Here is a 13,386-nt window from a genome sequence, read left to right on the forward strand (position 1 = left end):
AAAAGAAATTGGATGCAAGGATTAATTAATACATTATTATTAATATTTAATTTCTTTTTATTGGAAGCAAAAAACAGAAATACCAAATATTTCCGCACATGGCAATTGACAAAAAAACAAACAAACGAACATAACCATGGCAATAAGCTTGTATGAAATATGAAGTATGGCACATTTAATAATAATTTTAAAAACCGAAACGGAATTTATGATGAAAAAAACAAACAGACAAACAAACAGACAAACAAACTTAATTGTTTATAAGTCAAAGTTTATTAAACGAACAAATGAATGGATTTAATCTCCTTTACATAATTATTTTTGGGAAACTAGGAGTGATGATTGTTTAATAATGTTTATTTTATGGATGGAGAGGGGAGCAAAGTGATTTTTTGATATGTGAATTTGTTGTTTGAAAATCACAACTATATCTTTGTTATTTCATTTAGGTGGTACAAAAACAAATATGGTAGAAAAATTAAATGTGGACAAATATTGTAAAGGTTAATTTTTCAGGTGTGACACGAATCTAAGCATTTTGAGCCGAGCCGAGCCGAGCCGAAGTGAATGGAGTGGAGTATATAAAGAATTCGATTTGATTTACCGACCCGAGTCCCACCCCCTCCAAAAAGAGTAAGACGGAAAACAAACTGAAAACATCTAAAGAATATCAAATTCATTTGTCACGTGTGAAATACAAAAAAAACAAGAAAATAGTAATTCGATACGAGATCGAGTTTTCAAATTTTGCACGGTAACATTTTATTTTTTCTTTCATTTTTCCAATAGCCAAGTTTAACAGCCGTACGTATGTATAAAGTGATAAAATAGAATACTCAATTGGAGGGGACAAGCATTATTATGGGACATGACTTATTACGTTTTGTCCTATCTTATCTTAGTTTGGGTTTTATTCCTATTTGTTCCCAGAAGTTTTTGGCATATTTTCCACAGTTGTGCATGTGCTGTTTATGGTGACGATCAGGTGCAACAGAAGTTTCAACTTATTCCATGTTGTGTGTCTTTTAAGGATACTTCTATATCACTGTGGACTTTGCAACCAAACCAACAAACTTGTACAGGAACTATAAAGAGACGGCACCAACAGAGAGACAGAACTTGAGGTTATTATTATTGTGAATGACAAACACAGTTAAACTTATAGCGTAAGAAAAAAGTTGCCATTGCCATTGCCATTTTTTTCAAAAGCACATGCACCTGAACACCACATGCATGTCATGTGATCATGTGCATGAGAAAGGAAATCATCGTTTCTTTTGTGTGTGTGTGTGTGTGTCCGCCTCTCTCTCTCTCTATCTTTTAACTCTACATAACTTTATTGTCTTTTCATCTCTTTTGCTGTTGTTGTTTTGTCAGACGACGGCGACCACCACCACCAGTCCTAATCTTGATCTTAATCTTAATCCAATTGAATTGAAGAGATTTTATGAAATCAAAACATCATCACCACATATTTTTCGCTCTTCCTACCTAAGTTTCTCTCTTCCAGCAATATCTAATTAATGCAATGTCTAGTCACATTGATGTGTTTGGTTCTGGTTCTGTTTCTGTTTCTCTTTCTTTGTATCCCAATACAATCCAGTCGAATCTTATCTCTATTTCTGTCCATCTAAAAAAAAAAGCTCTATGAAGCTAAGCTAAGCTAAGCTAAGGGTGACATCTCTTTATTTTCTGTCTCGCTAGTTATAAGTATATTCTGTTATAGCTTCTCTCCTGTGCAACCAAACAGAAGGAAGGCGGACGAGACGAGACAACACAACACAACACAAAATTAAGGAGATAACAAAAATTTCCAAAATTCCAAAATTCCAGTGGGTCTTTTTGTTGTCGTATAAAGGTATTTGTATTATTGGTGTGCAAGTTTCTATTGGAACTGGAGTTCCCTAATTCTCCCGATTACAATTACGATTATGTTAACTGTGTGCGTGTGTGTGCTCATAATGTCTTTTTTACCTTAGTTATTTTGGGTCAGCTGATAACCCAAAATGGCATGTGGTGTTTGTATGCTATGTTATCTCTCTCTCTCTCTCTCTCTTTCACTCTCACATATATGGACTGAATGTCTCTATGTCTATGGCTATAGCTATGCCTTATCTCATGCTAAATATCACTCACAGATCACACATATCGGGATCAAGAATTCCTATTCCGGCATTTCCATTACCGTTTAAGGTAATGGAAAAATCGATAGTTTCCGGATATTTCCTCGGGATCTCTGGCACCATGTCACAGAAAATGCCTGACCACAAAAGTGAGAAAAAGAAAAGAAAAGGCTCTCCTAATCTTTTTTTTTTCACTTTTTTCATCTTTTGTGCGTATTTGTCTCTGCATGTGTGTGTGATTTATTTTGATTTTGATTTTAATTTTGATGTTTTTTTCACATTGAAAAATTTGGCATTTCACAACTTTGAAAAATATATAAAACTCAACATTTTTTAAACTTTCCATTTAATTGTAAAAGGTAATTAAAGATTTGTCTTCATGTTCATGTCCATGTTCGTTTCTTTCCACTTCTCTCATGCTTTTTTTTTTACTCTCAAACTCTTTTTTGCCTTTTATTTATTTCTAGTTCTAGTTCTTATTCTTATTCTTGTTTTTGCACCCTTACTTTACTTTTATATATTTATATATACACTCAACAGAACACTCTTGTAAACTTACATTAGTTGGTATTTGAATTTATACTCATTCCAAGAAAATAAACACACATTTTCTACCACTTCACCCCCTCCATCCCCTTATTATCAGACATATCCCAAGTCTTCCTAGCGATTTAATATTATTATTGCCTTATATTTTTATTTTCATTTTAAATCTATAAAGCCCAATAATTTTATTATAACAGAACCCATCATCACTACTCACTTCTTCGCAATCAAACAGAATATTATTAGGTTATTTGTATTTGTATCTCGAGATTAAAGAAAAAAATCGTCCAGAATAAAAATAAAAATGTCCTACTAAATTTATTTTTTAAATTTTTTTAATATTTTGTTAAATTTAAAGATGAATCAATAAAGAAATAATATAATTTTATATTTTTTATTAGAATCATTTCAAATCAAATTCCCTTCAAGCGAAAGAGAGTATCTGTATTAGTTTTGTTTTATTATATATATATTTTTAAAAATGTGTTAAATTCCTAAATTTTAAAATAAGTTTCCAACTTTTGGTCTCTAAATTAGTTTTTTATCACATTCCTTCACCCTTTTAAACAAAAAGATAAGTGTATCTATTCGATCATTTTATTAACATTAATCATGTCACCGTAACGGTTTTTATTATCACAACAATTACAAGAACAACGAAAAAAAAAAGTTATCAAGTTAAATCAACCCAAATCATAAGTTATTACCAATTATTAAATTAAGTTTACAATTATTATTATTATTATCACTACAACAAGTCAAAGAAATTATTACAAAAGTTATTACAAGAAAATCTATTAAAATGTCCACATATCAAAGTCAACCAAATTTGTTCCCAAAAGCTATATCATCATCATCAACTAATGCTACTGCAGCAAGTAGTGGTGCTGATTCCATTCTTTCAATGGATTTAAAGATTAACATGAATCCTGATCAACTATCTAAAAAGGAAAATAACCACACAATCACTGAAGATGACTTGGTTTTCAATAGTTTTATTAAAAATGAATCTCCTGTACTGTCAGAATTAGAATTAGTCTCAACTACAAGCGAATTCACCACTGGTATCAGTTCGAACTATAATGAACTTGATTCTGCTGTGGTTGACGCTTTTTTCTCTTCTAGTGCCGACTCCACTCCAATTTTTGAGTTCGAATCTACTGATTCCAACAAGTCTTCTGAATGGACTTCTTTGTTCGATAACGATATCCCTGTTACTACGGATGACGTTAACTCTGCAATTGATGCTATCGAATTGGTAGAAGAACAAGCCATAAACAACAATAACAATGTTGAATCTACTCAAACTGACGATTCCGAACAAGGTCCATCGTTGGTTATTCCAAATACTTCTTTCTTACCAACCCCTGTCATTGAAGACGCCAAGTTGAATTCTAAGAAATCTAGCGCCGGCAGTGTTCAAAAGAAATCAGATAAATTGGATAGATTAGGTGTCATTTCTTACAATCGTAAGCAACGTGCAGCTCCTCTAACGCCGGTTATTCCTGAATCTGATGATCCAGTCTCTGTTAAGCGTGCTAGAAACACAGAAGCAGCCAGACGTTCTCGTGCCAGAAAGGTTCAAAGAATGAATCAATTGGAAGACAGAGTCGAGGAATTATTATTAAGAAATTCCGAACTTGAACAAGAAGTCGAAAGATTAAAGGGTTTGTTGAACCAAGCCTAATTTCTCCCTTGTTTTAGGTTTTAATTGGCTAAATTTCGATTCATCCAATATTATGTGTTATTTTTTTTTTTATTTAGTTGTTGATATTCGTTAATCTATTGCAAGAAGAAATTGAAAAGAAAGGAAAGACTCTAAAAAAATAGTGTTTTAAAACAAGAAGAATTTTATTGTATTTGCTATGTTGATTTAAAGTTTATTTTATTTTATCTTACTCGTGATTATTTCAACAATTTAGCTAATTTGCCTTGTTTTTTTTTACAAGATTTTTTTTTTTTGTTAGAAATTGTGTTTCTTTTTTTTTGAGTATTTTTTTTTCTTCAGTGTAGATCGACTGTTAACATCTTTATCATTTACTTTTATGCTCTATAGTTATATAAGTTTATTTAATTATTTTAACAAGACCACTTATTTTTGAAATTTGTCTTTTTTTTTTTTGGAGGGGGTATCTACGATGCACTGACAAAGTGCCGTTCTTTTGGTTAAATCTATTCCAATTTACCCTACTTATATGATCGATATATTTAATTATTCAGGCATATAATATATTATCATTCATCTATCATACATATCAATATATAGATATACATACTATTCTTCATTTCTACTATTAACCACCATGTAAGGTTGATGTAAATGATATAATATCACCATCTTCTAATTCATATTCCTTTTCACCTTCTAATTCCCAATCGGTATCGTTGATTAAAGTTAAAATACCAGCTCTTACAGTGCCATTTTGTAAGAAAACCTCTACATCATTCTTGTCCTCGATCATATTCTCAACAATATAATCAATTAAATCGCCAACCGTTACTGGTTCATCATCGCTATTATTTTTTTTTAAAGTTAACTTATGAACTCTTTGTTTCTTGAAAATGGCATCTAAACCTCCCAGAAACTCTACCTTGACATTAACCATTTTGAAAAAAATTTATAAATCTCCTGATAATCTAAATCTACAACAACTCTTTAGTATTTAGGTATTACTACTTCATAAAGACAGAAATGCTGATTCTTAATTTAATGATGTGATATATTTTATGATATTGCTCATCTCAATTTTTTGAAATCAGTAAACTACATAATTTTTCATCATGATTTTTCCGAAACCTACCAGAACATAACGATTGATATTTGAAGCAGAAAAAATAATCTGTAACTTTCAAAATTAAAAACCTCCATTAAAGGTACCTTAGTTACTTCAAATATGCCAATGGACCTATATAATTAACCGATAGTGAATGACAATTTAACGTACAACTTTATTATTGAAAGGCAGTTCTTTAGTTTCCAATTAGGGTATCTTATAACATACATAGGAAATCTGCTCCGCTGAAGGCTGATCTGACCTTGAAAATAGTAAAGAGCAATTAGATCCTTATTAATCAAGAGTTTTTATGTTAACACTGATACAGGAAATGTACTAGTAGTAATACATATCTATTTCTGCTATTACTAGAACTGATTCGAACTAAATCAGAATTTCAAATTGGAGCGCAGGAGCTATTACGAAATATCAAATGGTAAATGTCATTGTTTTTGGGTAATATATCCATGCTATGATAATTTCCCTTTGTGTCGTATATTAGTCGAAAAGTTAAATAAATGATTTAGTTAATTGAAGCAAATAAACAGAACTGACATCTCGTTTGGAAGAGTTGCTTTAACAGAAAAAATTACCAGGAAATAATGTGAAGATCGTTCTTCAAAGAACAAGGCTGAATGTTGTTTCATATTGATAAAATTGCTGAAACCTCAAGAAAGTAACGCTAACACAAAATGTTACTAGTTATCGCAAAACTTTAGCCTATCTGTTTTCTTGTATATATTCAAACTCTCAGGATAGGGAACGTTTCTTAAAGAGATGCTTCCATAGTGGATGCTCTTTTTAATTTGGGATACGATCTATCTAAGTTGACAGTTGTTATGATCTAGAGATCGAAACATTTTAATGCTATAATTAATGGCGTTTTTGTCTTGTACTTTTTCTTCCTGTATTAATCGAGAGCTCACACTCATTACAGGTTAACTGAATAAAACCATAGGCCCGTTCGCTGTGAATGTATATGGCTGATTTTTTATTCATTCTAAGTCATGTTTTCTAGCTATGAATGCCTTTAATATTTTTGCACCAGTTTTTTTGTGATTGCTTCTTTGTCTTAGTATCATTGAGTTCAAGGTTATAATGATATTTTAGTCGATATTTTGATCACATTGTCTTTGCAAATTCTTTATCACCATCTCAGAGGTGTTCATCAACTAGTTAGTTTTTCATCAGCCTTACCTTCAGTTTTTCTATTTCTTCTTTTACTATTAATGACTTCAAAAGTTAGAACTAGGTAAAGTACTAATTTCAGTACCAACCAGAGCTGGAGATGAGAAAATCGGTATTATCATTCCCGATTTAAATATTGAATTAAATGCAGGAGTTGTAAGCTCGGTCTAATTTGTAATTTGAATCCAGTTATATTTTTAAATTGGCAGCCTACTGGGAAAATATATAATGTCATAGTAAGCTACTGCAAGTTCTGTCAGAATGGTAAAAGCTTTAAGCTTTAATTGTTCAGATGTAAAAGTAATATCTGATTGATTCATTTTGGTGATTGATACAAGATGTTTTTAATATAATATTTATATTTATTTCTCCGTAGTGTCTTATAAATGTAACTAAATAAATATATATTAATATTTGGAATAAACAATATTTTAGATGTGCCAAAATGTCATGCCTTTTTATATGTTTAGATCCAATCTCATAATCTTAATATTATGAATTTATGATAATAAATTATGATGCCTTTGCACTTCACTTCTTATGATATGATTTGGCAATTACTTAGAAGGTCGAGTATGCCATTTGCGATCGATCAATTGCAATTTGTCATAACCTTTACTGCCATAACCTTTAATGCCATAACCTTGAAACCCATTAGTGTAAACCATACATTTTAGGTTACAACATTAATAGAGTATATATACGTCAAATAGGCATAGTGATCTATTACCGAGGTCAATAAGTGGTAACTCGCCCATTCTCCTGTAGCAGAGTAGTCTGTATAACATAAATAGGTTTATATATTGAAACTGAAGATTTGTTCCATTTATATTAGAGAAATCGATACATTCACCTTGTATGAAAAACAGCAATAGTAATATAAACTTCATCCTAGTGTGCCCGTGTTAAAGTCACAGAAAGTTCAATATATTGTCCTGGGAAACCATAAACAGAATGGTACAATATTCATTTAATCACTTAAGTTATACAATTACATGTTTTCTAATTTCTTTTTTTTCAACAATTAGATGAAGCGGTGGCTCAATGGTAGAGCTTTCGACTCCAGTTAAATCCTGGGATTCCTCGGAATAAAAATTGCAATCGAAGGGTTGCAGGTTCAATTCCTGTCCGTTTCATTTATTTTTTTATTTTTTTTGTATGTTACATGCCCCATACAAAAAGTGTATTGCCCGTAACTACCAGTGATACTTTATTTATTTTCTATTAGATTTAAAAAGAACTCTACTTCGATTATTCAACAGAGCCAAATGATTATTAGGAATATTTTGATTTGTTATAAAATGTTTCTCATTTTATTGGTAGTTTTCATTTGTTTATTAACAAAATATCAACTTGAAGTTAAATATTAAAAACTTGTTAGAATTCAAGGGCTTTACTCAACTATATTATTTCAGGTTATTAGAATTATAAAAATACGTTTTTATATATCTAAATAGATGTCATTTTAACAATTTTGACGAATGATTGTTGTATTCGTTTCTAAACATCAACCAGCAATGTTTCTTAATGGGGGGAATATACAACAACTGATGACTCAAATAAATAAAAAATTAAAATGGGTTCAGTTTCTAGAACTTCTTTTTTCTCTACCTATCCAAATAATTTTAAATTTCAACATTAGGGTTCAACTTAATTAGATAACAGAAGTTTCCAATTTCTTTCTTCGTAACGATTTCTTTATTCCACCAATACCCTTTTAACAATGGTATGGTACCGAATTCTCTTGGTCCCAATCAATTAATAGTTTTGTGGGGAGTTCATGACACCCTCTAGTATTGGATAATAGTTTAATGTTCTGCAGTAACGAGAAGAAGTACTACCATTAGTGTCTTCTTCTTCAATATCTTCTGCGTAAAATGACATTGCCCTCAGATTTTTAAATTAATTGACTACAAGACTACTTAACTTTAGAATGAATTGATTGATTTGTAAATACTTACAATGTTATTTTAAATAACTTTTTTTCCATCTGCTTTAAAATCTTTTAATCTTTATTCTTATATATCTCTTCTGTCGTAAAACTAATACTCACTAATTAAGTAATTACACTCCTGACGTCACCTGTGTCGCTTACGTGTCTTCAGCTGTGGCTGCTTACACTAAGGTGAAAAATACTGAATAATAAATAGCCCGTTCACTATCATAGTTAATTTTCAATTGCGAATAAGTAATCTGAAACATGAATCATTATTTTGGGTTTGAACACACTGTCCAATTGATATTGGCTAGATATGTTGCAATGGTATTATTTCTTTTAATAGCACGCAATTTTTACTGAACTTGTTGTGATATTCTTCTGCCGTACTTTTTACTTAGATATTCTAATGTTGTTAGGACATCTGATTTGATAATAATAAGATTGAAAGTTAAGAATGATATTACCATGATAATGATAAACCTAATCGTATTGTTTTATTTTTGGTTCTTGAATTTCTTTTTATTTCTTCTTTTGTAACTTTTTAAGTTTTTCTAAAGATTAAATTATTCTCATAACCGGTTTACATCTAAAAAGTGCTTAAACTAAATATTAAATCAAATAGTTAAACCAAACTATAATAGAAATATTCATTGAAACCAACAATTCAGACGAATATGTTAATAATTTTAAACTTCAAATATATACCTTTTGTATTGTTTTTATCCATAATTGATAAAAAATTATGGGAATGAGATGAAAATTAATATATTAATTTCGTATAATTGTGTGGCATACCAGAATGTCCATTCATATTGGAAGACAATGAGGTATAAACTTTTAATTCCATTACCAAATTTTGGAGTTTGAGATGTCAAACCAGAGGGTTAGTGATGGAATGGATTATGCGCTTAGAGCAGTCAGTCGAAATAGGGTAATGTATCTAATCTTTTTAGGATGGATGTAGATATATTACGTGCAATCCTTAATAGTCTATTAACACAACTAATGACGATATAGTTTGTTTAAAGAGCTTGTTTTGTATATAATACTTATTAGATAAAGCATATACTATTAGAATATATATTTCTATCTCTTGTTTAGATATTTATTAGAATTGGTCTCTGTAGTAATTTTGCCTTGACTCCATTTTTTCCCCTGGCTATAGTTCCTGAGATCTTATCTTTAGCAATCTTAGATTTCACCATTTTTATATAATCCATGTCAATTCCCATTGTCTCGGTGACACATGCATTCTTTTAGCTGGCCTTACTCAAGTCTCTGGACTGCCCTAGTTACCTGTTAGGTCACGTGGAAGTTATAACATGTATTGATTGGCCTCTTAATAATGCTTTTAATTATTACTTAGTTGTATGTTTAATTCGTTTTACGTTAGAATGAAGGCTGTTAGGCGTTTATTCTATAGGATCTTAAGGGTTGAGATCTGTAAGTTAAAGTAAATATACTTGTTAGTAATAATGTAATTGTATATCTTTTTTTGTACAAAGTAAGATACTAAATAATATACAATGATATACAATAATATACAATAATATACAATAGTCTCTTTAAATACCAATGTTAATAGTATGAAAGCAACAACCTTGTAATGACACACATGTCTTTACATGTCTTTACTGTCAAGGTTCGTACAAAGTAACCTCGAAGTAGTCTCGAAATAATACAAACATCCACTCCTCCAAATCTCTGATTCTATTAATTATTGATTTCAACAGGATTTTTCACTTCTTATCCTTTATTCTCCACGACTTGAGAACTTTATTTAATAACTGCTCTTTCAGTCTTAAGATTGAGGTCTTATTCAAGGGTTTGGTAAGCATATTGGCTACTTTTCTTCTGATTTCAAATAGAACGGAATATTTGATTGTTTTAAGCCATATACGGTTTTATTAAGTTTCCACAGGATATTTTCATCCCGTCCAATAATTTTAGTTAGTCTCTTAGGAGGTTTAACAATCACATCCTGATCTATTTCACAATTTAGGAATGCAGTGGATACATCATATTACGTTGTTTTCAGTTCATTGCCTGCACAGATCGCTGTAAAAAAGCCTTAGAGTTTCAAATCTGGATACCGAAGGTGATATATCTAAAGGGTAAAAGTCAATATTGGAAATTTTGTCTAAACCCTTGGCATACAAACCTGGCTTTATTTTCGACTATTATCCCAGTTTCATCAGACTTTTTGTATTGTTGTGTCAAGATTATTAACCATGTTAAAATTAGTTGATTATTCAAATCGAATATTTTTTCTTCAATACCAATATTTAAACTTAAAATTTAACATTTGCAATTGGCACTTTGATCTTTTACAAGTTATCAATCTTTCATTTTGATTAATAGCCATACAGCATCAAGAGATAATGATTAGATTAAATATCAATTTGAGTAGAAATATGTAATGTATTGAGGACAGAAACTGTTGTTAAACATCTCTTAACATCATTTAGGTACATGTAATATCTAAGTTGCTGCACTTAATATTTGGTCATCTTCGTTATGGTGACTAACTACTAAATGTATGAAGGCGGTAGTTTCTCATTTCCAATTAATGATTAAAAAATCTGACAGCTGGACATTGATTAGATATGGTCAAGATGGCGTGGGAAGTTTTAGGAATATTTGGAATATAAAAAGAGGTCAAATATTCATGTTTGATAATTGGATTCGTTTTGTGTATGTTATTATGTTATGCCATTGTCGAAAAAAGGAAAGGGATAAATGTTCACACATCAATACTGTAGAATATATCTAATACAAGAAATACTAATGATTTCTCAAAAGTTGGCGTTAAACTTGCTGTAACTATAGCCTGGTTTTCGTACTAGGTGTATGCCTCGATTTCTAAAGTATAAAAGAGGAACAAAGTATCAGTTCCAATATATAAAACTACTTATGGTATGTAGACTACTCTGTTACATGAGGATGGGCGAGTTACCACTTACTGACCTCAGTAATAGGCCACTGTGTCTATTTGAGGTATATATACTCTATTAGAGCTTAAAACTCTTACCATTCTGACAGAACTTGCTGTAGCAATGAGTTTATGATAACAAATCTGCAATTATAAAACTCTTTGTAGTTGATGAAAACTGAATTCTAATAAAATTGTTGTATGCTAAACCCTCTAGTGTGTGTCACCTTTTAGCTTAGAATACAACTTAATTTATTATTTCTACTGGTTTGTAGGATTACGTTGGCTCATTGTGGTCACTCTGTTACTAGATAACTGGATCGTTCTTTTAGTTTTATACATAGTTACTTGTTATATTACTATATATATTCTTCTTTTATACTTCAAGATACCTTGAAGAGTTTTCGGTTCGGACAGACACTCGTGAGACATGATAATATGGCTTTATAAGAAAAAGTCACATGACCAATGTCAGCATGCCCCCGTAAAGACATTTTAACTTGACTTCATGAGCAGAGTACCAGCAGTTCTAGTAATCTGAGTGACCTGAGAGTAATCTACTTACCAATTCTCTGTCAATGGAAGTAGTGTCTTATGAGACATAGTGTTGTTCATAACCGACTTTAATATTTTCAAATTCTTTTACTGTGGTAGGTTTTGTTAGTACATCGGCGACATTATTCTTGTCTTTAATTTTGAGTACTTTCCAATCCTTATCCAAAACTCTTTTCTACAGTCTTTCAAGTCGTATACTTAAAAACTTGTTTTTTAGTCTATAGTAATCTTGATGTGACCACTCAATTTCGGTTTTTGAAGTCAGTAATTAGATTCGTTTTTATAGTTCTATTTCTCGTCAATTTCTGTATTTTTAACTGTAATAAGAGATCTAATATTTATCATGTGTTCATGGCATCTAATTCAGACTCAGACGAAGATTCATGTACCAGACTGGATTTCTTTGAGATTTCATATAAGAAATATTTCCCATACCAGCTAATCCACCTTGTCTTGAGTTCGAATCAAATTCTGATACCAAGGATGTATCTCTAATAATCGTAATTTCTAGATTCTCATCTTGTTTTTAAATAATTTACTTTGCCTGCTATTTCTTGAAAGTATTTTACTTTATTTGTATATTCATTTTTGTGACATCTAGAGTGTCATTTCTAGGGTCAATTCTATATTCAAATCTGTATGGTACTTTGTCCTTTTTGTCTTCTTTTATTATTATTTCTGGATATTGTTCTTTTGGTTTATTAATATACGAATCTATACCGAGTTCCATTAGTCCTTGTCTCTAATTGTAATTTACATTCATTCCTAAGATGTCCATATTTGAGATATCATTTTTCATGGTGCCTATAATTTTGCTAAGTCTCCTTTCCAATTTTGCAGTAATATCCTGCAATCAATTTTTGTCAGATCTGGCTGCAGTCACACAATCATCTACATATGTAGTAATTGTTAATAGTAGCTTAAAGGAATCCATCTTCATAATATATGTTTCTATATCTCCACAACTGTTAGGAGATTATAACGCCCCCTTCAAACAATACGAGACTTATAAGTCCCGTCTCGTTTGACATTTAAAATGGTGTTAATGGGCACAAATTTTTCCTCTAGAAACATCCGAATTTGGAATCCTGATCTTAGGACCAAAAACCTTCATTGAGAATAAGTTATTTAACTCTTTATCATAAGCCTCCATGTATTTTACTTTCCTGATGAATGCTGATTTTTAGTTATTGTTTCTTTGTAATACAGGTATCTAAATTTCAGTTCTCCCAACCTAGAGGTTGGTATATCTCAGTTCTACACGACATCTTTTATTTTCTTCTTGAATGTATTTTTTATTAGGTCGCTTTGGATTTTCTAAATGTATAT

At 30.8% G+C, this 13,386-nt stretch overlaps 2 protein-coding genes and 1 non-coding gene across 3 annotated transcripts; 2 read left to right on the forward strand and 1 right to left on the reverse strand.

Annotated features, from left to right (window-relative positions):
• Positions 1-3,471: 3,471 nt before the first annotated feature.
• On the forward strand, positions 3,472-4,356 carry GCN4 (amino acid starvation-responsive transcription factor GCN4; the record flags this gene model as incomplete). Its single annotated transcript, XM_001643376.1, has 1 exon — positions 3,472-4,356. The coding sequence occupies one exon, from the start codon at positions 3,472-3,474 to the stop codon at positions 4,354-4,356; it is 885 nt and encodes a 294-aa protein (XP_001643426.1).
• Positions 4,357-4,963: 607 nt separating this feature from the next.
• URM1 (ubiquitin-related modifier URM1) lies at positions 4,964-5,275 on the reverse strand (the record flags this gene model as incomplete). Its single annotated transcript, XM_001643377.1, has 1 exon — positions 4,964-5,275. The coding sequence occupies one exon, from the start codon at positions 5,273-5,275 to the stop codon at positions 4,964-4,966; it is 312 nt and encodes a 103-aa protein (XP_001643427.1).
• A 2,386-nt stretch (positions 5,276-7,661) lies between these two features.
• On the forward strand, positions 7,662-7,767 carry Kpol_487trna1. Its single transcript has 2 exons — positions 7,662-7,698; positions 7,731-7,767. It is a non-coding gene; the product is annotated as a tRNA-Trp (tRNA).
• The last annotated feature ends 5,619 nt before the right edge of the window (positions 7,768-13,386 follow it).

The sequence above is a fragment of the Vanderwaltozyma polyspora genome, genomic scaffold, assembly GCF_000150035.1.
Source record: "Vanderwaltozyma polyspora DSM 70294 KpolScaffold487 genomic scaffold, whole genome shotgun sequence".
In the NCBI taxonomy this organism is placed as follows: Eukaryota; Fungi; Ascomycota; class Saccharomycetes; order Saccharomycetales; family Saccharomycetaceae; genus Vanderwaltozyma; species Vanderwaltozyma polyspora.